This window comes from Hippoglossus hippoglossus, chromosome 18 (assembly GCF_009819705.1).
Source record: "Hippoglossus hippoglossus isolate fHipHip1 chromosome 18, fHipHip1.pri, whole genome shotgun sequence".
NCBI lineage: Eukaryota > Metazoa > Chordata > Actinopteri > Pleuronectiformes > Pleuronectidae > Hippoglossus > Hippoglossus hippoglossus.
In genome coordinates this window covers 4,897,091-4,923,082 of record NC_047168.1, presented here as the reverse complement: position 1 = coordinate 4,923,082, position 25,992 = coordinate 4,897,091, and the positions used below count along the sequence as shown (strand labels likewise).

Genomic DNA, 25,992 nt, shown 5'->3' with positions numbered 1-25,992 from the left:
TATTTTATATTTTTCCTTATGCATACATTGCCATTATATTTTATATTTACCTATGTTTTTATTGTCTTTATTAGTTATATTTCCTCATGTTGGCCTTAATTTCTACATAACCCTATCTTATCTTGTCTTATCTTGCAATTTGATGGTGCTTTTTAATTCTATTCCAGTACATATTGTATTTTGTATTGTATCACGTTATTTGGTTCTCTACTATATTGATCTCACAGCATGGGATACAGTTTTACATTATATAGAAAATCGTATGATGAGCTTGTAAAACACAGTGCATTTCAACCTTTCATGGCTCGTTATCTATGTTGTGATCCCACAATAACTACCAGACGCCCAGAGAGTTCAAATTAATCCAATATCACACAAACAGTAGAATTTGGCTTCTGCCTCAAAGCATCAGTGCTAAGAACCTTATCATGTGACATATAATCACATAATCTTAGAGGCCATTCTACTGCAGAAATAATATTCATGTATTTTTAGATTTTTAAGTAAATGTTATATATAATATAGCAAAAATAATAATAAAAAATATATATTATATTAAATATATGCTATGTATAAATAATGTTTTACCTTGATTGTAATCTTGTATTTGCAGTGATTTGTTTCTGATATGACTGAATGATGGAATAAATATAGGAGTCCGAGACAACCTCAGATAATACATAACCATAAGAGCAAAATAGTTGAAAACCTTTTAAAATATATATATAATGTCCTTCCATGAGCTCTTCCATCTTCCCTTACTTAATATTCCCTTCACTTCCGTTATTTTAATGTCCTCTCATGCATTTCATTCTTTTATCACTTTTCCTTTACTGACTCTGCTGAGCAAGCACTGACTTGGTGCCAGGGACTGAATCTTTGGATATCCGACCAGCGGACCATCAATTGACCTGAAACATTTTAACCAAACAGCTGCAATTTCAGCATGAATCCGACTTTCACAGTGGGACGTTTTTATGGTGCGGCACCAATTCTAAGTAGCGGGTGATGTATGGAGGGGTGTGGAGAGAATTTGCAATCTTTTCCCGTTTCTCCCCTTTCTGGGTAAAATGAGATCAAAGACAGAGAAGGCGAGTTAAAAGCAATGAGTTTAGGAAACGCCGAGCTCATTTCTCCAAGTGTCTCACTTTGTCTGCCGAGGACCAGGGTTGTCTGTTACATCTCATTTGGCAGACGGGCAGCATCGCTCCCTCAACTTGCTCATTAAGGGCTGTTTGGTACAGCATTATCTTGATCGATGTCCCACTTACACCGAAGATTATGCTGATGGATCAGACGCGGTATATGGCACTGTATGGACGGCTCTTCTCACAGCCAGTGGGACCGCAGTGTGTAAGGTGGCAATGATCCACCCACGGGGCCGAGAAGGAGGCCTGACAGCTCGGAGGGGTTCAGCAGTGATGCAAGAAATGAATAACTCTGAGTGTAATCAGGAGGTTTATGGACGTATATTAAAGAGCAAATGGTTCTTTTACTGTGGGAAGCAACAGCTGGGGCTCCCAGGGTGTCCGAAGAGGAGGGCAATTACTTCCACTGTAAGAAAAAGGCATAGATATGGAGAAGCTTCTCCTCAACAGGGCACTCGTGAATATCAGTTTACATGTAGATAGGAGCTGCTCATTCTGTTTAAACATTATTTGTCATGTGGAGGGAGACTTCTAAGGCCCATGTCACATGTCACATTGCATATTGAATTGAATAGTTTCTTAAATCTTTTTTAAAAGGCCAAAGAAGTAAATGAGAGACTCTGGAAGTGCCAAATATATATATGTATGTATATATATGCGTGTATTACATATATGTATATATATATGCGTGTATTACATATATAATAACATATACATGTTAATTTTGATTGACTTGTTGTGAGTAAGTGTTAAACCCCAGTAACAACAACAACAACAACAACAACAATAATAATAATAATAATAATCTATGCTTCTAATAATTACCACTGATGAGGGAAAGACGACATTTGACTGGAACTAGAAAATGTTGTTCATGACCTCTAAGTGTTATATTGCCACCCTCCACAGCAGCACTCTCTCGGCTGTGTGTACACAACCTGACTGTGAAGCCCACAGGCGTTATTATTATGGGATGAGCAGGGAGCAGCAGCAGCAGCAGCAGCAGATCTGGACTCGCCACCCTCCTCTGCTGCAGGGATCACACAGCACTGCCTCCATGCTCATGCACCAGCTGTGCAGCGGTGAATCCTGAAACCACTCCGCCTCATCTTATCCTCGGCGAGGACACGGCCACGGTTTTGTTTTAAATCACAAACCCGATCTCACAAATCCGTCTGTAGTTTTGCAATGCGGGGCGGTGCGTGCCACACACACACACGCACACACGCGCTCACACACTAATCCCTGGATCCTCTGAGTAGGACCGTGGATTGTGGGACGGTGTTGCCGGGGGGAAAAGTGGAGTCTGGGACCTGTTGGAAATGACAGCTGGAGAAGGCGGATTCAAACACGGGGACCGGAGTCACAGTAGACGCAGGAGAAGATAGCGAAGAGAAGCCCCCACGCTGCGCCGCGGAAAGGGTGTGTGCGCGCGTGTGTGCGTGTGTGTCTGTTTTGTGATGTTTGTCAGCTGTTAGCTCGACGGCTAACGGATCGGTGCTAACGAGAGGCGAGCTGAGTGCATGTGTGTGCACGTATGGATTTTAATGTGTATCTGTCTCTCTGTGTGTGTGTGTGTGTGTGTGTGTGTGCTTGCACTTACCTTCACCGTCCCCACCTGTCATCCTAGCTAGCGTGCTAATTTGATCAAGCTAGTCGGCTAATATGAGCTAATAAAACAAATTAGCTGAGCGTGGGCGAGGCCCCTCACCAACCTCAGCCCTATAAGTGAATTGCTCTGCCTCCACGGTTTATATGAATCTGTTTAATACAGCCCCTGGGGGTGGGGGGGTTGTTTGTATGTGATGACTTGTATCGTAATCTAGGGTTAGCTGTCAGACAGCAGGCAGGCTAATTTGCTGGGCTATTAGCTTAGCAGCTAGTGGCAGCGGAGCTCGCAGGCTAATTGACCCAGTTCGGTGGGGCAGAGGCCATGTTGTCATTCCACTCCACTGAACTTTGTTTACATGGCAACTTCTTCGCCCTGTTACTTTGAAGACGCAGCGTTTTGTACCACTACTTTAACACGTGTACAAATAAGTCCCTTCATGTAATTAGCCCACTAAGCTGGGCCACGCTGACACTTAATTCTAAATGATTTAATACTCTGGTTCGGGAATGCAAAAATATTCCCTAAAGTAGGTTTTAATAACTCCTTTCAAAAAGCTGGACTCAACCCACACGGACCTTTACCCTTGGTTTGTAGCAGGGCTGCAATTATTTTCATTATCGATCAATCTGTTGATTATTATCTTGATTAATCTCCCCCCCCTCAAACCAGATATTCGCTTTACTGTCATTAGAGTAGTTTACGTTTAGGAGGCTGAAATTGAAGCATTTAGATGTTTTACAATCTGGTTAATCGATCATCCAAACAGTTGGCGATAAATTTGGCAACAAACTGAACTAGGGCTGCAAAAACTAATCGGATTCCGATATAGTTTTTGCAGCCCTAGTTCGAAGTGCAGACGTCTCAAATGTCAAAACACTGATTACATGACACACAAACTGCTTTAATCTACTCCCATCATCCTGTTTATAGCACACTTAGTGATTGTACGTTACAAAGCATGTGAACAAACACATACTTGGTTGTACAGTTTTCTTTAGTGTCGGAATGTGTGTTATATTAGGTTAGAGGACAATGGCATGCAGAACATACTCATGGTCTCATTAAGCAATGTTTTGGGGGGGGGTTTCACTAGTTATACTCAAAATACTTAGAAATCTGAAATTCCTGCCGCATCAGCATCCTCTGCTTTTAACAGTGAACGTTAGTTCTTTGACGTCATATGCTTCTCAGCAAGTGCCCCTCAAAGTCTCATGATTCACACAAGGTTGTTGAAAACAAGGGGAGTATTATTCAGGGATGAAAACACGAAGGCTCAGCAGCCACACCAGTAATTATTATTGCCACTGTTACAGCAAAGTATCCTATTTTCTAAAATAGGGCCAGACATGTAACAAACCTAAATGACCTAATTTCTCTATTCTTGGCCCCCGCGCTACAGGTCTATAGAGATGGACTCCCTGATGAGTGCGGTGGCGCCGCGCTCCCCAGCCCCCGCCAAGAAGCTGTCAGAGGTGGACTTCCGGTCGGGGGCCACCCTGGAGCAGCTGTCGGCACGGGTGTCTGAGCTGGTGCTGGCGGAGCAAGGGGAGTTTGGAGACCAGACGGCCTTAGAGGTGCACACAGCTAAGGACTTTATCTTCAACATGCTAGGTATGCCCACAAACCAATCACACTGGATAAGACAATGTTGCCACCATATGTACATTTATCTAATACTACAGACCCCCAGTTTTGGAACCCCTGTTTAGCTATCTGTTTTTGTGAACTGTAGTGTTATGATGGCTGGTGGGATGCTAACCACAAAAGAAAGGAGTGAAGCCTATGATCAGTTTGTAACTTTGTGCACTGCATTCTCTCACTGTAGATGATGTAATGTTTGTTTTGCTGTAGATCATCTGCATGACCTCAGACCTCCCAACTTCAACCACATGCTATGACTGTAGAATGAAAACCCCTTGTCGCCGCGATGCTTGTAATGTGTGGTGATATGTCACAGTGTGTCTGGGATAATGGAAGTTAACAGTGTGTTACATTATATAATATATTTCATCTTAAGTGGAAGAGAATGTGATTTTAATGCAGCACAAGCCTGAGGGACAGGAATTACTTATTGCCTGGAGTCAAAGTTACAATCAGTTAACTATTCATTTACTTGACAGTGGCTGTTGAAGGCAGAATTGCATGATGGAAGTTAAGGGTGTATCCCACTTCACAGCTGATGCTTTGTGTATATCCGTGTGCCGGATAGAATGTTAACATCGTGAAAAAGTTTGTGTGTCTTGTAGCGTCCTGACACAGGTAAAACTAAATCGGCTCCGGTATGAATCACATTTTCTTTTTGGCATAGATTTGACACTGCTGCTGTCAGCAAGCAAACATACACGTACATTTATTTACCGAGGGCCATGTCTCTGATAAATGAACGAGGAACGCCCTGCTCCCTCCTCAAAAGTGCCACACACATTCTCACCTGGAAACTGCCCAGTACAGCCACACTCGTATCAATTTGCTACTGGGCAGGTCTTAATGCAGTGACACAACAAATTGTTATCATGAAGTTTAAAGTTCAGTTAAAAAGGGAGAGGAACCTTCACTTAGTGTCCAGTTGTAGATGTAGTGTATCGTGAAGCTTTTACCACATCCTGAAATGAATGACTGAAACGTATGTAGTAAAGACACTCAATGCAAACTGATGCCAAGGGGAAACAAAATGTGATGTGAGGACTATTTTTGTAGTTGTGTGCTTATTCCTGACACTGAATGTTATTTCAGGCGAAAGGGCAAAGCTGCAAGATCCAATGTAAATGAGATGGAACACTGTTTCTTTTTAACAGGCCCATTTAATGACTCGGTGTGTTAGACGGCATGCGCGACAAACCCAATTAACACTAGACTTTAATTTAATCCTCTGACAAACACATTGTCAGGCAGTGGTTTTTTTCCAGGTCTTAAATGTAAAAGAAAAGTCTTCCAGTCTGTGCATGTAACGATGTGTAACTTGCATAGTCGAAGGCTCTCAAATGCAACTTTGATTCTTAATGTGGGAGTTCAGGATCATCCTGTGTATAATTCACTTATTAATTCTGCATGAGGGATCCGAAATGCTGAGAATGAGTGACACACAGGGCCAACTCAAACTGATTGCTGTTTTGTTGTTAGCTGTGAGTTGAGAGTGAAGTGTGTTTGTTTGTCCAATAGGTGGCACTCTGCCCCCTCCCTGCTGTCCTCTGTCGTCCCTGCTCTCTCATGTCCCCGGAAAGCTGAAAACGAAGCATGTTCGGGCCGTGTCCTGAAAGTTTTTGCGTATTTCTTCTTTTATTACCTATCTTTTTCTTCTCGACCCACTTTTAAAAAATATTTCAGGGTTTCGCATTTCCCGTTCTGTCTCCATTTGTCACACTTTTTTCTTTTTTTTTTTACTATTTCTGTCAAAATAGTCGCTGTGCATTGGCTGACAGGCGGCTCATGCTTCTCCACTGCTTCAGTCTTCTCACCACACTGCGACAGCTTCGTCAAGCAGGCCGCCTCTACCACAGGAAGAATTCGCATAAATCAAAACAGTACCCCGGCCTCTCCTTCGCATATTTTCTCCATCACCACACACAAAAAGAGATTTCTTTTTCTGTGCAAACTTTTAACCGTGTGTTTTTTTTTCTTTGCTGCTTTCTGTGCAAAGCCCCAATGCTCGGTTCTGTGTCTGTATCCCCCCCTCTCTCTCGGTTGAGAGTCTCTCGGTAGCTTTCTCGGTGTTTGAGGCTGCTTCTGCCGGCATAATCACCAATGGTTTGCTGGTATTTTCATACCCGGTGCCTCACCGCCCGCTGTGACTGTGACAACTGCGAAGAGGGAAAAAAACTAAAACAATTTGGCACTTTCAGCAGCGAGAGATGGTATGTGAAGGATTTCAGGAACATACATTTAAGAATGTTGTGGTAGCAGCATTAGCGACGCTGTGCCTGTCGAGGCCCTGTGGAGGATGACAAGGCAGCACTGTAAAGCAAATATCCTCCTGGTGGAGGGGCTTTGTTACAGCAGGCCGGCCTGGTTGGGGGAACCTCGTCATTGCCGCAGGTGTTGGTGTGTGTGCGTGTGTGTGAGGATGCTGAACATGAGTGGCTGTTTTTTGCCAGGCTTCTATAAAGTTTGAGCTGCAGAGGGATCCCCACTGGGCTTTGCACACTGTCAGGAAAAGGGAAAGCGAAAAGAGATTACACACGCACACAAGTGCACGCAGTGAATATTTTCACTCGCTGAAAGATCCAAGAAGAGGCTCTTATTTACTCTGCGTTTGAGTAAACACTGTGGTTTGCCTTCAGGCAAGCTGAGTGGGGGCTACTGTGTATATACCCTTTGAAAAACCAAAGTCAGATGAAGGTAGAAATAGATCCGCACTGTCTGTGAAGCAGAAGATCTGGGCCTGGGCCCAGATATAGCCTCAACCCAACTTTTCAGATCTTAAAGTTTGCCAGCCAGCTTGTGAGAGTTCAGATCAGAGTTCACCCTCCTGCCTGATGTCAGGGAAAAGGGAAACTTTTGATCCCAGTTTAAAGAGTCACGAGTGTTGCTCAGTCTCGGCTTGGATTTTGACATTTTTATCTGTGAGACCTGAAAGAAATAACCTGTACAGAGCATTTCACTCAGTTGTCAGTCGCTGATCAGTGAAAAACAGATAAAAGATGAGCTGCCCCTGACACAGGAGTACAGACACGGCCACCTTTTGCTTTCCTGTTGATCTCTTCGCATCAGCCCCTTTCGTTTTCTAGTATTCTTGACTCGAAGTTCACAACAATCTCAGATTTTTCTGATTGTGTTATGCCTCGTGAACTTTTCAGTTTAACCTCCCAAAAGGCCGTCAAATATTTGATTCAACTGTATTATTAACAGTGCACATTCTGCATTCAGAGACAGTTTTGTTTTCTGTAAGTTTTGTTTTCTTTCTGCAATCATGCAACCCCACTAATGTTTTGTCTGTGCACTTGGCTTTTCTACCTTTCTGAGGCTGCAAAATCTTTCATATGATCCGATGCATTTTGGCGGTTCATTTTTTGCAATCAAAGTGGAAACTGTTTCCCTTTTGGGAAAGCAGCTCACGTAGCCGTTGGACTGTTGTTGGCCTTCGGGATGGGCACAGTGTCTGGCCGTTTTCTCACTCCAGCCCATTAACACTGGTAGACTTATGTGTGATGGATTCACAGCTTCATGCTGTTTCCGCTGCGTTGACTCCCTGCCTCATTGGAAGCCCCCCCGCTCTGATGCTCAGAGCTGACATGTAGTTTTTAGCGGAGGCTCGTGTTCGGGGCCAACATGCCTTCTGTGGCTGACTAATTCTGTGTTAATGCCTGTTTGGATTTGAGAGTCTGTCTTCATCTGGCAGCCGGGCCAGATTCATGGCTCTGCAACAGTAGAGGGAAATGTTTTGATTACTTAGGCTCTGCTAGTCTTCAGTTCTCATCTGAGCAGAGACACCAGTGCCAAGCAGCACAGATGTGCAGCATCTTGCCTGCCATAAGTCCTGGTCATTGATGTTGTTCACTGACACCTTTTTGCAGCATTTAGCTGCATCAAATCTTAATTGTTGGAAATGAAGAAAACATAATTTAGTTGAAGTTAGTTCACACCCTCCATAACAAATAAACCAGCAACTGTCTGTGAGTTAAACTCTTCAGTGTCCTGTGACTGAACACAGCCAAAGCCTGACGCCACATTGTACCATTCATTAAGCATCTTTCATTGTATTCATTATTATTAATTCATTAAATATGACTTTGCAAATTTGGCATATTAAATATGAAGTGTTTTGACATTGCAGGACATGTTACCTGCCATCCTGCTCATTATAATAACCCAGGCTGACACTGTGATTTTTTTTTTTTTTCACAATCACACTTTATCTATTCCTGAGGCAAAAGGGGAGGAATCGTTTTGGTCGTAGCTGTCAACTGATAACAGTATCTTGTGTGCAGGCTGCAGCTGTCTTGAGTTGCTGGGGGGGAAATAAATCTTTAAAAACTCTTAAGTTTGCCACACACCTCACTCACAGAGTGACACTTTTCAGTAATCTATTAAAACAAGTTTTCTCAGGGACGGTTTGGGTCCACAAAGTGACGCACATTTCACCCTTTCGCGTCCAACAAAACTGACTCTATTCTCTAATTGCTGCTTTGACCAATCTGTTTTCTGCATTGACCGGCTGTCTGTAAATCCATAAAGCTTCTCCTCATGCCTCAGAATACGACAGTTAAATAGCAGCATTTACAAATGCAAATGGGATTTAGAGTGACTAAGCTTTAATGTAAAATGCAGGTTTGTTTTCTGCATCTGTCACAATTCACTGAACTCATTCAGTCTGTACCTGCTCACCCAGTGTTGAACCCAAACTGTGGCCGTGGAACAGAAACAGTGGAGCTCAAATACAAAACTGTATGGCCACAGATGACATCAACATGAAAATATCCATATCAGTCGATATTGATAATTATCACAATAAATGTGACAAACAATTTCTACTTTCTAAGACTGATTGAAGGTTGTGGTTTTAAACTCTTCCTAATGGGCGGTCAATTATGTGTTTGACCTCCTCATTAAAGGTGTATTAATAGGTTAAATCAACTGAAATGGAGTTTGTTTGTCCTTGACCTTCAGCGTAATTGAAGAACTTATAATTATAACGGTGATACAGTTCTTCCAGCCTCTGATCTGCAACCTCTATAGCTGCTTTGCTTCTAATTGCTTATAATAGAGCAATAATTGGGCACCAGGGCAAATTAAGGGTATGGGTTAATTACCTATTAATTACCTAATGTGGTACTTAATTGATCTGTTTGCTCACTTCTTTGGCCTCTCGTTAATAAGAACATCAAAAGTCAGGATCCACTTGTTCAAGGTTCTTTGAAAAAGACGAGAGGGGCCTGCAGGCCAGAAAGATTAAAATGTGAAAGCAAAGCAGCAGTGACACCTTTTTCTTTAAGTGATAATTGCCTGTCATTTCACGGGACACGGTATCACAGTGTAGCTGGCATCAAAGCAGCAGCGAGGAGCTGGAAGACACTGACAGCTTCCTGCATCCTCTCTCTCTCACACGCTCTCTCTCTCACACACTCTCTCTCTCTCTGCAGGAGGTTTCGACACAAAATGTCTGGCACCACTCTCAGCCCAGGTTCTTCTATTTAACACGTTCACACACTGTCATACACACACAGACACCTGGCTCAGTGTTGTGAAACCTCCCCTCAAATCAGATTAAATTGGAACCTCTCCTTTCCTCCTCTTCTAAAAGACTTTTTTTTAAGCTAATCTCCTGCCGTCGTATGAAATCATAAGCAACAAGTGGGCGAATCGGTTCACCTTTCAGCAACTCGGATGACTGGGATTAATCCTGCTATTAGCGTGCGAGGTGAGCCCCAGAGAAGTGCCGGTTGTGAAAGCACTGATAACATCCAGCTGAGACGATATTAGTCAGGAGTCATTTGTAACGGATTGAATTGCTCCTTGGGGGAATTGGCTGCTTTTAAGATTATTGTTATGGCGGGCTCCGCTGCTGTATTAGAGTTTTATTGTCTAGAGATAAAAAAAAAGAGAGGTCACACAGAGGTAGGCCATGTGAAATAACAACTGTGAGTCTCATTTCCACACAGACGACATTTCAACTGCACCATGCATAGAGCCACAAGGTGAATAAATGCATGTGGGGCGGTCAGCTCCTCTGTGGGCTCATTCAGTCTGGTGCTACGCTGGTCGTACTGGGCATCTCCAAGGTAATAGGGTGTGAAGCTGTGGGAATGTTAAAGACACTCAACTTTTTTCACAAGGAAATAAATGTTAAAAATAAACTCTGATTACTAGTTTTACCTCATAATTGTGAACACAGCCTAGTTTTTGGTAGTCACAGCTTTCAGGATCTCTCTCTCTCTCTCTCTCTCTCTCTCTCTCTCTCTCTCTCTCTCTCTCTCTGTCTTCTCCTTCAACAGCAACACATAGAAGTCATCAGCTTATTCAGAGGAATCCCATTTTCCAGAGAGATTTACGGAGCTATTTTTGGAGTCTATCAAACCAGAGGTGTGCCCTGGAATACTCCCGCTTTGCTCTGGTTGTGACGAGAAAGGACGCCTTTCCCATGATTGCTTTAGGGGATTTCTCCGCATTGTCGCGTCGTAGATTCATTTTTGAAGGAGGCATGTTCCTTATAAGTGTGCGTTTACATTTCTGCAGTTGCTTATATTTCAGCCAAAGGGCCTGTTAGCTATATGAGAGTCGCTGTTGTATTGACGTCGCTGTGTAATATCACAATGATGTATTGAATTGTCAACACACTCCCGAGACAGATGACAAAATAGTGCTCTTGTGCAAACAAACCTATTGATTTTGAGGTCATAGTAAATTAGTTTTAAAGAAAATGACTCTTTCACGAGGCATTTTCCAGGCAGGGGAGAGAGTGACAGGGCGCTCAATCCTTCTGAATGTGTTAAAGAGAAAGCCGTGCTTTATTTAAATTTGTTTCTCAATGTTTGGACCACATTACCCATGACATGGGTTTTACATGACCTTCTTTTTATTCTCCAAAAGAGTTGGTTGCATCACCTGCCATCAGTAAATACGTATGTTAGTAGAAAAGTTATTACAGTTAATTTAGGTTGTGATTTAGTGATGTTTTAATCAGATGTTTTTCTATACACATCTCCTGGGGCAGATGATTTCAAAGACACATACAGGATCGTGGTTGCTCCTTGATTGCAGCATACACATGATTTTTAGCTTTGAAAGATTGGAGCTGATTTTTGGGCCATAACTCCTCAATTCATATGCTAACTATGATAAAATACCCTTAATGAAATGAACACTTACTGGACTATGCCTTTTTTAAAGTCGTTAAAGGTCTTTCTGACATATATTATCTACCGTACATTTTAATGTGAAGGCGACAGCCATGGGCTTTGCTTTAGATTTCAGTGGCCAAATGTTAAAGGTCACAAGGACCTCATGAGACTGGAAAAAATGTTTGACTGAAATTGCACTGGTTGGTGGAAGGGAACAACCACAGGGCAGAAATTCTTAATGTTGATGTGATGTAATGTTTTTAATGTTGTGGCTGATATATATGATATCTATGAGTCTAAACAGACCTGGATGTAAACTGCAGGCTGGAGGCATACAATTGCCAGGTGGTGATTCTACTTTTATAATTTCATTGTTACTCAGCCAACTTGCCATCAGATTGTACAAAATACATCCAGCTTTTAGTGTAACATAACAGTTGTTAAGTACCCCAACAATGAATGGGTGAAGCATGAAGCACTGAAAGCTGCAGCATTTGTCTGGTTTTATTGGAAACACTGGAGCCTTTCCTGTTAGCACAGTCTGAGACTGATGGAGAAACCAATAGTCCTTTGACATACTGGAATTGGGTCTAGTTTGAAAATAGCTCTTAACCAAAAACTTCCCTCTAATGGAAATATACGTTAAAAGACCTGTTTTTATAGGATTAGGTTTAATCCGTCGCTGTGAAAGCCTAGACCGTCTCCTCTCCAGCTCTACTCTCAGACTGTGTGTCTACAGGCATATGAGTTGGATTGTCTTCACGTGCACATCAATCTGTGTGTGCGTGCTTGCTGGCCGACGCCCAGTTCGGCAGCATGAGACTGCTGATTTGGGCGTTTTGGATTAAAAAGTAGATTGTGTTCCTTGGAACAACCTCAAACTTCCTGCGAGCCAGTGTGGAGATTGGAAAGGCCTTGCTAATTGATACAGTTTCCCCTCTGTCCTCCCGCTAACTGAAGGCCCTGCTGGGGAGATAAAATGCTCTTTATTCTCCTTTTTTCATCACTCTTTTCCTCCTCTTCGCCTATTTGACCCAATTCATCAGTGGCAGATAAAACCAAACAAATCAGAGGAGTCACAGCTTCAAACCTCGCTGCCCTTTGGCTGGCGTCTGATCCACTCTTCTTCTCTGGCACTGTCTTTTCCCCCTCTCTTCTCCGCTTTGATCTTACCATCCAGCATTTCTCCCACTTTAACAGCCTAACCGATATCAAGATCTGATGTTCGATTGGCCGTAATTTGTTCCCGCACATTTGCATGCACAAATACTCGCCTCAGACAGAGGAGAGACGAGTTCAATGTGATGCACTTGATGCAACTAAACCCTGCTTCTACTTTATTAACATCATGCTGAATACATTGAATGCAGATGAACAGGAAAGTATAGTCCAAAAAAACGCATTAGCTACATGTTTGGCTTGTTGATGAACAATTCAAGTCTTGAATGTTTTGTTTCTAAATTGCTCACTATTTCTGATCGATGAGGTATTTGTGTGACCACCCAACAACCCATATGGGGGATCTCGATTTCTACTTAGGACTCATTCTCACTAATTTTCACATCTAAAACATGTCTTTGCTCGCTCACTGACACGTACCTCCACAGGAAAACATCACATGGCCTCCTACCAATAAGGTTGGATGCCCATGTAATTGGGTGAGAGGAATCATGTTAGTAGCTTTGAACCCCCAGCCATGGCCTGCCGGGTTGGTCTGATGCCCCCGTTCCAGCCACTTAACTGCCCCAGAGGGGATAAACACTCAAGCTCAGGCTCTTACAATCTTTTCCCTGCAAAGTGTTTTGAAGTGCCAATGCTTTACTTCTGACCCGCAGTAGCTAGCATTTACCTCTGGACCAGCACAGGCTTGGCTTTAGGATCAGGCCTCTCTCTCGAGTGCTCCTCTTAGCTGTCAAAACATAACATACTTGACTCCTGTGCTGCGTTTCCCATGGGCCCACAGCCTGGGAACTTTACAACATGGCTAAGTAGCCATAAAGGGATTTAGGGGGCAGCTTTCTTTGGTATAAACTGTTCAGAGAGGAGTGCGAGGAAGGCTTTTTAGCACTTGGGAAAATGATGGTGCAGCCAGGCTTAAAATATTATAAGAGTATAATAAGATAATTGTCTGAGAGCTCGTATTTCTTGCCCCATCACACTTCCTTTTAGTGATATTGCTATGTTCCCAGAACTTGGAAATGAACTAATAAAACTACAAAAGAGAGGGTATAGAGGCTGATATGAAGGCCTGGCTGGGCACGCGTGTGAAATTATCATTAGAGTCTTATTCATTGGTCACCGGATAATTTCACTCTCAGTAGTCCTACAGCTCAAACTCGCAAATATATGCAGTGTCTCTCAAAACAAACCAAGCCGGACATTTTGTAGGCTCACTCGCTTGTGGACCTGCTGCTTTCTGTCCTAGTGCATTGGCCAGAGCCGGCATCTTGAGCTTGAAAATATGTGAGAGCCAACAAAACCTTTCCAGTCATTGCGCCTTGCCACAGTTTTGCTGGCATTTCCACACATCTAAACAGATCTAAATATAAATGTTGATTTGTGAGCTTGATATTTTGGTACCTCTGTCTCATCCTCTAATCCAGGCTTAGTCCAGAAAGTGGACCAGCGGCTCCCAGTTGCCAACGAGTACCTGCTTCTGTCGGGCGGGGCCCGGGAGGGAGTCCTGGACCTCAACCCCGAGGACATGGGGGACTACGCTAAAGGGGCCGATTTCGACCTGGACTTCACGCTGCTGGTGCCTGCCCTGAAGCTCCATGACCGCAATCAGCCTGTCACCCTGGACATGAGACACTCCCCACCCTGCCACTCATGGCTCAGCCTCCGCCTCTGCGACTCCAACATCTTATCCCGCTGGAGCATCTGCTGCCAGGAGGAGAATGGACTTCCCACCGAGGAGGATGAGGAAGACGATGGCGAAATGGGTGAGGAGAAAAAGTGGGCTAATGAATGCAACTGAAATAAGAGCTACAGGGATAGTAAGGGAAGTAAAGGACAAAGTGAAAGGTGGAAGGAGGATAAGGAAATGGTAAAATAGAAAGATGACGAGATATGAGCAAAGAGGAGTGGAGCAGACAGCATTGAGGGTACTGCAGCAGTGCAGGGTGGAAGGTGGGGGACTGATTCAATTTTGTTCATGTTTCACTCAGATAATTTGATGCACGATGTTGTGGTGCAATTTTCCCCCGAACGCTGCAGCGGAGGACCCGCTCCTCTTACCTCCTCAGATAGGGGGAAAAAAACACACTGGAAATGAACGTTAAAGCATTTTTGAGTTGACGAATCAAAAGTTCACGATTACACGGCAGCTCCGCGGCAGCTCTGCGGCAGCTCCGCGGCAGCTCCGCAACATCAATCCACCACATGCTGGCGGGCATGAAACTTGCAAGATGAGAAAAGTAATGACATTTATTGATACTAATCGTTTTAATTTTCAGCAATTGGTAAAATACATTTCCCACAGGATCTTATGTCGCTGTATTTGCGGTGGCAGGGGAAGTGGTGGTTTTGTCAAGTTTAGTTGACAGAGTGTACACCGCGTCACACCCAAATGCGATTGAAAGGTTGAAAAGAGGGCAGAAGTGTTATGAAATACATTTTCTTCCTCACCTCTCTTCGGCATTATTAGTAAACTGTATACTACAGGTGCCCCAAAATCTACTCTAGGGCTGCAACCATTACTTTCATTAACAGTTTGTTCATGATTGATGATTCTGAGCTATTTCTCAGCAGTTCCAAAACCTAATTTAATTTATTTGCAATATATATAAAAAAATATAGCAAATCTCACAATTTGGTGGAATCAGAAACTCTCTTTTTGCTGGATAGACTGCTTACATAATTAATTGAGAATGAAAATCGTTTTTTATCATTCAACTTAAATTTGTTTGGGTCTTACTTAAATTCTAAAACATTCTGAGGTCACTTTTAGCCATAATGTCAACAAAAAAAAATGAAACCTGACTTTTCAATCTGCACCAGTGCTGCCACATCGTCCAGGTACTAATATACAATCACACCCAGAACCTAGAGCTTAGTTTGCGACGTAAATAATTGCGTGCCAATGCCAGCACAGGATTTACTCCCAGGTTGACTGCGATAGGCTCTGACTGAAAATCCATGTCACAGTAGCTGTTATTCACAAATCTATGCTGTTACCCCCCTCCTCCCTCCCCCCTCCCTTGCCTCCCCCTTTAGATAAAGGCTCCATCCCCTCCCTGGGCTCACAGTCTCTGGATGGATCCTACTTCTCTCCGTCCCTGGTGACCGACTGGTTCTGGGGGGTGGTGAGCGAAGCCATCGAGGAGCTCAGACGCCGCCCCCAGAGAGGCATCCCCTCTCCGGACCGACTGGAGAGGAATGGACCCCTCACCACCATCATCCTCCAGGTACAGATGAACACTGAAATGATGATAAAAGACCGATGGACTCTTTTTTTGGGGAAATCAATGTTGGAGTATTATTGTTGCCAAACGTTACAAAAAGTTAAGGAAGATGATTCAGGCTGTGATATTTCCCCCCCCACCATCTCCTCCCTGCAGGCGGGCTCGAGCCGGGTGCTGTACGACCTGCTGCCTGTGGTGTCGTTCCGGGGCTGGCCCGCTGTTGCCCAGGGCTGGCTGACTGCCAACCACTTCTGGGATGGTAAAATCACAGAGGAGGAGGCCATATCGGGCTTCTATCTGCTGCCCTGCTGCTCCCCGCTGGGTGGTCGGCCTGACAGGGAGTGGAGGCTGGCATTCTCACGCAGCGAGGTGTGAACCTTCACTTTTTTCCCTGGAATAGCTTTTAAAGCATCAGGATATTTTGTCCATCTGGTTTTGTTTGTGTGTTATTTTGCCATTTTTCAGTTTCTTAGTTTCACCACAACGTCTCAAATCCTCTGAATACTTAACTATTTGGTTGTTTCTCTGTTATGACCAGGTTCAGTTGAAGAAGTGCATCCCCTTCCCTATGGCCCAGGCTTACCAAGCAGCCAAGGCAGTAATGTCTCGTATCCTGGCTCGTCCCCGTGCAGGCCTAAGTCTCTACCACCTGCGTACCCTCCTTTTCTGGGCCTGTGACCGACTTCCTGGTGTCTACCTGTCCTGCTCCGATGCCGACACTCCTGGCCGCCTCCTCCTTGGTCTCCTGGACGACCTGGCTCATTGCATCCTTGGTAAAAATTGCCCAAACTACTTCCTGCCCCAGTGCAACATGTTGGAGCACCTGACTGACAGCCAGGCACTGCTTGTCGCCAGAAAACTGGCGCACGTGCGCTCAGATCCCAGCGAGCACCTCCGGGCGGCTCTTGACCAAGCCCAGCAGGCAGGCCAGCTGAAGAAGGACCTAATAGCGAGCACCAACGGCCACGGCTCCCCAGGGCATCACTCAACCAACGGTATCATTTCGCCCTCGGAGGACAAGCTGGCACAGCGGCTGCAGCAGCTGGTCACAGAGAACCCTGGGAAATCCATATCCGTCTTCCTGAACCCTGACGATGTCACGCGGCCACACTTCCGGATCGACGACAAGTTCTACTGAGGCGCACGCGCTGCAGAGAAGGCGTGTTAAAAACGTGTGCGTTTAGCTCGCAAACACACTCCGAGACGTCACATCAGAGGGGCGGGGCCTCAAGACGCAGGCGGCCTGAAACTGAGCACACTCCTCCTCCTCCTCACGTCCCCGAGGCCCAACGAAGCCTTGCTGCTCGACTCTTTAAACCAAAAAATAAAAACACACATGTCCTACTACTGACAGATGTTGTCCATTCGAGTGGGCATCGCACAACAGACATTATGTCACCGAGCTGTTGCCACGGAGACGGCCCTCTCCTAACGAGCTGGCCTTAACAAAACTTATCGGCTGGTGCTACAGAGACGAGGGCCGGCTTAAGACATGTGAATGGAATCCGGAGATCAACACGTACATCAAGAAGACGTGCGAGCATCTGTGTGTGTGTGTGTGTGTGTACATTTCACATATTAACTTCTAAAGATTGCTGCATCTCTCTTCTTTTTTATTTCAGTTGAGATTGGCGATGGCTGAATTAGAAAGGAAAACCAAGGTGTGGCTGATGTAACTGAATGTAATGTTGTGAGGAGTCTTTGAACAAAGAGTCTTTACTCTTTCAACTACAGTGTAGCTGTTTCTTTGACCCCACGCCTCAATTAATGAGATCTTTTTCTTTTTTTCTTTTGTCTTTCTCAGGTATTTTTAATACTAATCATTTTTTTACATGTATGATTCAATTTTAAGGTCTTTCACTAGATTGCAATGCCGCTTACATTTCATTGGGTATTTGAATGTACCAAAATTGTATCAAATGTTTGAGCAGTTTTGCAAAGAGAAACGCGTCTTGCGTGATCCCAAACCTCTTCATTTGGATGGATCTGTTGAATCATGGCCAGAATGTTAATTTGCCTTTTCTCCTGCAAAAGGCCCGGTCACACCAACTCAGATGAGGCACGTCAAGTTCATCTTAGTGACTGATAGACGACATTCGAGGGGGACAGAGAATTCGAGAGTCATAGAGGAGGCTGTGACAGCTTGTTCGCCGTCTTGCACCCTCCAGGTAGAAATCGCTCCACTGAAGCTCTTAAGACTGCCTAACACTAGCCGTTATATGTCGATAAAGAAAAATATCATCACTTGCAACCCACCCGACTACACCCCCAAGCTTCTAGAAACACACGTCCCACATACAGCCGCAGGTTTATGTCACGTTGCCACTTTCTGGTGCGACTGGGCCTCGGAAACGGGTCATGTATAAAAAAATTTTTAAAAAAAGGAAAGAATTGCAGATGTAACTGAATAAAACCGGTTAATTGTAAGACAACAGAATGATGTGCTGATCCTGAACTAAGATGTAAGAGTTCTGACAGCATGTGAGAAACGTCAAAGTTTGAGTTTTGTTTTCCTACCTGAGCAGACATTTTGTGTCGTGGTGACCCTTTGTAAGGGATTTAGAACATTTCAACGCTGTGTATGGAGACGAGGAATCAAATTAGCGGTAGTGTATTGTCTGGATTGAGCAACAAGACAGAAGGTAAAGAATATCTATTGAGCCACTGCTTTTTGGTCTATTTATCCATCATAGTCATGAATAAGTCGAGTTACTTCACCTTTAAAACAACGCACAGGTCCTGAAAGTCAAACATCTTGTTGCAAACCATGCGCGGTTGTCTTGTCTGCTTTCTGTTGAAGAAAGTTTGTGTCTGGTTCTGACTGATAATTGTCCAACATCTCCTCTGCTTGGTTGGTCTGTTTTAATGAGGTGCGTGTGCGTGTGCGTGCGCGTGCGTGCGTGCGTGCGCACACACACCCTTGTCGGCGAGAGACGTACCACGCAGCAGGACGCAGACAAGACGCCCAGATGTTGCCCGTGGAATTATCCCCTCAGTGGGTGTGTGTTAGTCACTGGGCCCTATCGTTTCTCAGCAGACGGAGGCTACCCATGTGGGGGGATGGAGGGATGGATAAAGGGAGATGGGCGCCTCTGTTCTTTTTGAAGACTTTTGAAGTGGGGGAACGGGCCTTGCGGGGCCTGGACAGCTGCCTCTCTTGGGGACTGCTGCTGTTCCACTCCCCCTGGTTTCTCTCTTTTTATTTTTTCCCCTCTATCTCATAGTTCTTTTGCTCCTTATTTTCCCTCCTCTCATCCTATCCACGTTTCTCATCACAGGCGTTCTGTCCTTTAGTCGCCACAGAAAGCCTTATGTTTACACTACTAGTAATGATGTAGTGGCGACAACTAGTGTAAACAGACAAGTAGTCATTTTTACTTCATGAATTTGAGATGTAAAGTTGTCTAAAAACACTGCGAACAAAATGTTGGGTTGAACTTGGATTTACCAAGCACTGAAACGCTGCTTCCACTGTTGGTACTAGCACACAATCACTTACACTTAAGGTTTACATAGATTTCAAGGGGATGTGGGTTTGTTCAGTTTATTTATTTTTAAGCTACTGTTGTAAGGTTTTTCCTTCGGACACATGTATGAATTCCTGTCACTCACAGTCTACAAATGCTCTAATGCTCTCACTACTGAATGGATTTTTCTTTTTTTTTTTAGAGCATCTGTCTGTACTGCTGTTCAATGTACGTGTGAGTGAATGGAATCCGAGGAAAAACCAAAGTGTGTAAGGGTGTGTTTCCAGCTGCCGGGTGTCAGAGGATCGAGTGGCGTTCTCAGCACTTTTGTACAAGACGGGCGCGATCGTCGCTCCCCCATCTGTGTAAGTTCACAAGTCACAAGTGTTTATTTAGTGGAGAGTATAGTTGTTAATGTGAAGGTACTTTTCGTGTTTGACTAAGAATGTGTCTCACTTCGTACCTTAACGGGCCTAGTTGGAGATTACTAGACACTGGAAAACAATCAATGTTTTTCCTCGGAATTGTGGCGAGTATCAAATCCTGCGTCGGTTTATGGATATGCAATCAGAGCCCCCTGTGGAGAGGCCTGTCACTTGCAACGCCTCCTCCATTCGTGCATCAGTGTAGATTGACTAGTTGTTAAAAGAAGGAGGGGTGGAAAAATCACTGTCTGCCCGGGCACGGGGGGGGTCGCAAGGAAACACAGATGAGGCTCCCAAACATCAGCTTTCGCCGAGTTTCTAATTATCACAGCTTTTCTGTTGTGCTGCAACTTCTGACGAATCAACTGACGATCCATTGACCTGCTGGGGAAAAATGACGGACTAAATCCAATGAATGTACCCACTTCATCTCTTTCAGTCCGCTCCCGACTGGAGAACACTCGTCCTTATCTCCACACAGGAACTCCAAGTGCTAAGATAAACATCTGTAACTGAATCACTTTACACTCTGAGAAATCTCTTGTATTACTTGAGTCCCTTTTTCAAAAAAAAATATATAATTTGCTCTGTATCATGACTGATTTGCTGTATTTGTTACTGTTATTTTACTGGGGGGGTTTATATTGATCAAGCTTTAGCATGAAATAAATCACTGCATTTCAAATCATATCGTGTGGGAATCGTGTCTCTTTTAAAATTTTGCACTGTCCAAAAAAAAGCTATTGCTCTCTCTTATGCACTTTCACAGTTGCCAACGGGCTGGATTCAATGTCAAAGTTTGCAAGACATGTTTGAGGCCAACAGGGGGCGCTCCAGGACAGTGTTTGCGCTGCTCGTGAGTCAGCGCTACACGCCGCACAGTTCAGAGAGAAAGAGGAGGCTCCAGGCTGATGTTACACACGCGCTGTCAAAATGAAATCTTTGATAGTGACTGAACAGGAATTGTCTTGAAAGAGAGAGTTACAACAATTACACAGCTTGTAGATTATAGTTAATTCTTAAAATCATAAGATACCTTCTCTCGCTCATGGAAAGGTCATAGGTCAGGACCACTGGAGTGGAGCTGCACGAGAACTCACTCGTCCTCACAGCATCATCACATCGAGTCGTCAGGATCCACACCAGAGAAGATGTAAGTCAGCTAAAGAATCCTGAATAGAAAAGTGCTTAAAGCCACAGGGTTGTTGTATGACCCACGAGCTCCGCCCCTCCATCTCCAAAAGCCAATTGTCTGCTCACCTTTGAGCTCACGTGGTGGTTGTTACTGTATCCACATAATTGTGAGTGACCAACATTCGGTCAAGTGCATGCTGGGAGGAGCTGTCGCCGTCACTGTGCTCTGGATTGAGCTGCTCCGTTACCTCTGGAAGTCTTTTACCGTAGCACATCAAAATTACAGAATCCATTTTATTGACACTTAGTGCAAGAACCCATTAACTTTAGGACCAATCGCGTCAGATAACGCAATTAAAACCAAACTTGCTGGGAAAATGGGCACTTGGACAAACATCAGTGGGATAAGATCTTCCGAAAATGATGATGATAAACTTTGATTTTCTCCAGTTGCCCTCGGGGGTTGATGCAAAGATGGCTGCCGAGTGCTGAGTCTTGCCTAAGTGGACTTTGACCATGGCCATCTTTAAACTCAGCCTTCATTTTATGTCTATTAAACATCAACTAATCTATAAGTAAAATCATTTTTCCTTCTTGATCGTTTGTGACCCGTCATCACACTGTGATATTCTGCAGCATCACCCGGTATTTAGGGGCTGAGGAAGCCTCTCATCCGATCTGCATTGCTTATCGGTTGTTTCTTTTAAAGCAGGGACAGGCGGTCTCTGCTTTTGCATAATGGCTCAAGATGAAAAACCAGGCTCATTATTCGGGGAGTTAAATCGCTGATGACGGGTAAACGACAGCACACACACTCCGAAATACAGAATATTAACGCTACGTGCTTGATTTCATGAAGTTTAACACAGCTATGAGAAGCAAATATATGAAGTACTCCTACAAACGCACAATTTACATGTCCTTACAAAAAGCACAGATATCATTCTCAAGGAAGAAATCTGCACTTATTCTGCAAACTTATTTCATTTTCTTTTTCCATGAATTCTTTTGAATGAAGTTTCTACAAAGAGCTGTTGTGTGTTTAATTTGTAAGTTCATGAGACACAGAGGACGTGGTCGCATTTGGACAGAACAAGAATAACTATGAATAATTCTGTCGTGCCCCCGGGCGCGCAATGACATTTAGAAATATTTAGCCATTATCCGCCATTAGCTACGTGATGATGACACAGATGTTTTGTTGCTTCAAACGCACGTCGTATCATTTCCCATCAATCCGAGCTGCACACGCTGACAGCACCAATCTGTTGACGCCTATTAAGCCAATTATGAAACCAGGAATTTGCTGGATTGTTTGACTTACAGATGTTACGGGTCGGCGCTGTGACCTCATGAGCGAGTCAGACTATCAAACAGCCTTTCACCGGAGTCGAGCTGACATTGGGCTTGGGCTAAACAAGTGTCTTCTTGATCTTTGTTCGTAGTAAGAACAGCGGGGCAAAACCTAGATGTCTTTCAGGATGATTTATTTTGAACCTCAAAAAGGATGAATCCTGTTTACCTGCTGTTTCGGGCCAGACAGCTGTTTTCTACGGCGGCAGAGAGGTCTCACACAAGCGCGTTCGTGGCAAACGCGAATGCAAAAAGCCCCATCACGACGACAAAAGTGACAACATAACCGCAAAAGCCACACAATCAAAAGCACGACCTCAACAGAAGGGAGCGACAACGGACGTTGACGATGGAACAAGTGGAGTTAACGTGAGAAAAATGGTTCAAGTGGTCCTTAAACGTTGATGCTTGTCTATGTGAGGTGTTGCGGTGCAGGTGTTTTCTTCCTTTTTGGGTGCACCAAGCTAGCTACAAGCTCTTGTTTGTACGGAACTGTATAAAAGGCAGATTAGCAGTTCAGACTGGGCTATATGCTGTTGTGGAAAAAATGCCTTGCAGTGTATACTTTGTTTGTTGTTCCGATTTGTTTGTATTGAAGAGAAGATGATTAAATAAATATAAATAACACAATTTAAAAAAAAAAAAAAAATTATTTTGGTAACTTCATTATGGAGTAATAAACATTAATTGTTAGATTATTAAAAAAATTGAACGTTAGATCAATTGAAAAAACAATCGATAGTTGCAGCCGTATTACAGTGCTCCCTACGTTGGTCTCATTGTCCCTAATTCCTCCACCTGCATGTTGAGCGTGTCCTCACCATCATCTCTTGCCTGTGATTGCAACCGAATCTCGATTGTAAATAGGCCACTGTAACCTCAGCCCTCGGGCGGCCTGTCAGTGTGTGTCTGTGGCCACAAAGTTGTGTGTGTGTTGGTGTAAATGAGGCCAGGCTGTAACCCCATAGCAGTGGACTGTCACCGAGAAACTGGGGCTGAACGGGGACATGTGTTCACCTGAGACCCACCCACCCACCCACCCACACACACACACACACACACACACACACACACACACACAGTAACAGTATTCAGTGCCATTGTAAACTCTCCCTGTCTTCCTAGTTACATCCTGCAAAATTAATAGGTTTTGTGTGTGTGTTTGTGCGTCTGCCATTGTGTGTGTGTGTGTGCGTGTGTCCACCCCCCTGACAGTATTGTTAGAAAAACAATCCCACAATTCTCAGTGCAACTATCATAAATCCATAACCTTGACCTAGACATGTTTAGGCAGACGAGCTGGATGCTGCAACCTCTTTACCGCATCACTTAACTAACGGACTGTGAGCCCTACTAGTTACTGGGGACTGGTCAGTGCAGCTCTTTCCTGTTACTGAATCTTTAAATCTTTCCGCTCAGGACACCCCCTCCAAACACACACTATTGTGTGTGTGTGTGTGTGTGTGTGTGTGTGCGCGCGCACGTGTTTGTCGAACTTGTTCCAATGCCAGTGTGCATTAATCTCCATTACTGAACCACGTGTGTTATGGGGGCGAGATAGAGAGGACAACCAGGGGGAAAGAGAGAGAGAGAGAGAGACAGAGCCCTGCGTCTGTCTCTGCGTGCAGATCACACATTGCGGCTGTCCCCCCCCCCCCCCCCCCCCCCCCCCCCCCCCCCCAGCTTTCACCCTTGTACCGTACAGTGTGAACCGGCCCCTTTCTGGCTGAGCTGTAAAGCAGCGACTCCTCCTCACGGCCCCCCCCCCCCATTGTAGCCGTTTGTACATCTCACATCGTTGAGCTCAGTCCTGATTGACTGGTTATGCAGTGAAGCTGTTGTAAAAGCTGCTCATTAACACACTCTTCCTCTACGGCGGCGCCACTTTCTCCTGCACGTTTTACTTTTGCCACTGCAGAGCTGCTAAAGGTAGAGCCCAGGTAAAAAAAACTCTGCCTCTACTGACAATAGTAGTGTCTGACCTTCTTCAGGAAACACCAGCTTTGTAAGTCTCCTGAACAAAATGCTACTCAGGATATACGGTGTTGGCTGTATTTAACTGTTAAGCACATAGCTGCCAATTTTCTTCTGACATCATAGCACATATAAGCTGCGTCTCATTTCAGGGGCTGCGTCCTTCGGAGGACGCGGTTTACCCGGCCCACGGAGACTGCGAAGGCCAAACCCATATGACCGTCTTTTCCACAGAGGATTTCCGTGATCTGCGTCACCAGCTCGGCCCGCCCCTTATTGATGTTGCCCGGCAACACAGCTGCAGTTGGACTCGACAATAACGTTTTAATGCCCCTTGGTTAACACGTGTATCATAGGCTGTTCAGTTGAGTTAAAGCCTAATACTCAAGCGCTGAATGTCTCGTCGCAATGAATTCTGGGATAGGTTTGGGCGGCAAGGATCCACCAGATACTCTTTTATTAGCATAAGCATATATACACAGTGTATTGACACTTTACGTTTTGTTATTATGAGGCCACAAACACTGTCAATGGCTCCAAACCCCACCATTCCAGGCTAATGCTACACAATGAGCACTTCACACAGGGAAGCGCTGATTCAGATGATCACCAACAGTTGGACCCAATCCCTGCCAGGTAGCCACAGCTCCAGGTCCCGTCGAAGGTCAGCTCGGCTTCAAATGCCTCGGACGTCTGGGGCCTCGTCCAATGCTGTGACACATCTGAGCCTCCTGATGGAGCGCTGTGAAATATCCGGTGGGTCCCATTCTCACCGACTGTCCGTGCTAAGCTAAAACTAATCGCCCTCATTGTGAGAGGTCGTGAGTGCCTTATCCAAATGAGGCCCCACCATATGTTTGGCTCTGAGCTGAAGTGGAGACGCCAAAATGATTTTTGTGCCTATTGATTTTCCACGCTGCTGTCGATACAGTTGACTTTGTGGCTGGGCCAGTGTAACGTAAAGCCAGTGGCCTCAAGTCTTTTCATGTTCACACTCGCGAGGAAAGAATCCCCAGGCACACACACACACAGACACACACACACACACTCACACACAGAGGTCTTCCTCACACTGAATGTTCACTGTAGGGGTTGTCGTTAGTTAGGGCCTGTCATCAAGTTTGCTGGTGTTGAAAGAAAGATCCACTGCGTCTGTGTGTGTGTGTGTGTGTGTGTGTGTGTGTGTGTGTGTGTGTGTGTGTGTGTGTGTGTGTGTGTGTGTGTGTGTGTGCCCGTGCAGGCGTCTCTTGCAGAAGGTGCTTGATGACGTCACTGTTGTTTGTGATGCTGGTGGTCATGTCTGTCATTGGACACAATTACTTTTATTGATCAACATCTCTACCTCCACCTCCTCTCCTTCCCTCTCCTTCTTTCAACTTTGCAGACGCTGCGGTTGTTGGCATCAGATGTAAAGTGTGTCTGTGTGTGCGTGCGAGAGAGAGAGGGAGAGAGAGAGAGAGAGAGAGAGATAGAAAAAAGGAGATAAAGTCAGAGCATCACCGGTTGAAAACTGTTGCATGAAGCTGCAGGAAATGTCTCACTCCTTTACATACGCTTTAGTGGAGGAGCAGGAAAGACGTCAAATTGACCTCCAACCCAGAGGTGAGGAAAATTGATAGTTTAGGTGATTTATTGGCTCAGATGGTAGAACAGGTTCCAAAGTCACAAAGTGCTCTGCTCAGGAGGGAGAGAGGGTTGACCA

The 25,992-nt window shown here is 44.6% G+C and overlaps 1 protein-coding gene across 2 annotated transcripts; it reads left to right on the top strand.

Annotated features, from left to right (window-relative positions):
* Window positions 1-2,085: 2,085 nt before the first annotated feature.
* On the top strand, window positions 2,086-20,517 carry tmem102 (transmembrane protein 102). Of its 2 annotated transcripts, XM_034568717.1 has the most exons (8): window positions 2,086-2,346; window positions 2,411-2,570; window positions 4,160-4,371; window positions 14,138-14,476; window positions 15,750-15,940; window positions 16,094-16,306; window positions 16,476-20,075; window positions 20,114-20,517. In XM_034568717.1, exons 3-7 carry the CDS (start codon window positions 4,170-4,172, stop codon window positions 17,073-17,075), a joined length of 1,545 nt encoding a protein of 514 aa, XP_034424608.1. In that variant the 5' UTR covers window positions 2,086-2,346; window positions 2,411-2,570; window positions 4,160-4,169; the 3' UTR covers window positions 17,076-20,075; window positions 20,114-20,517. The 2 variants fall into 2 exon arrangements, with proteins under 2 accessions (XP_034424608.1, XP_034424607.1); XM_034568716.1 differs by having other exon boundaries at window positions 2,086-2,570.
* Window positions 20,518-25,992: the final 5,475 nt, after the last annotated feature.

Excerpts from the sequence above, each read along its gene's own strand:
- tmem102 (XM_034568717.1), top strand. The coding sequence starts at position 4,170 with ATGGACTCCCTGATGAGTGCGGTGGCGCCGCGCTCCCCAGCCCCCGCC. Across the intron at positions 4,372-14,137 it reads CTTTATCTTCAACATGCTAG|GCTTAGTCCAGAAAGTGGAC; the intron begins GTATGCCCACAA and ends CCTCTAATCCAG. Across the intron at positions 14,477-15,749 it reads GGAAGACGATGGCGAAATGG|ATAAAGGCTCCATCCCCTCC; the intron begins GTGAGGAGAAAA and ends CTCCCCCTTTAG.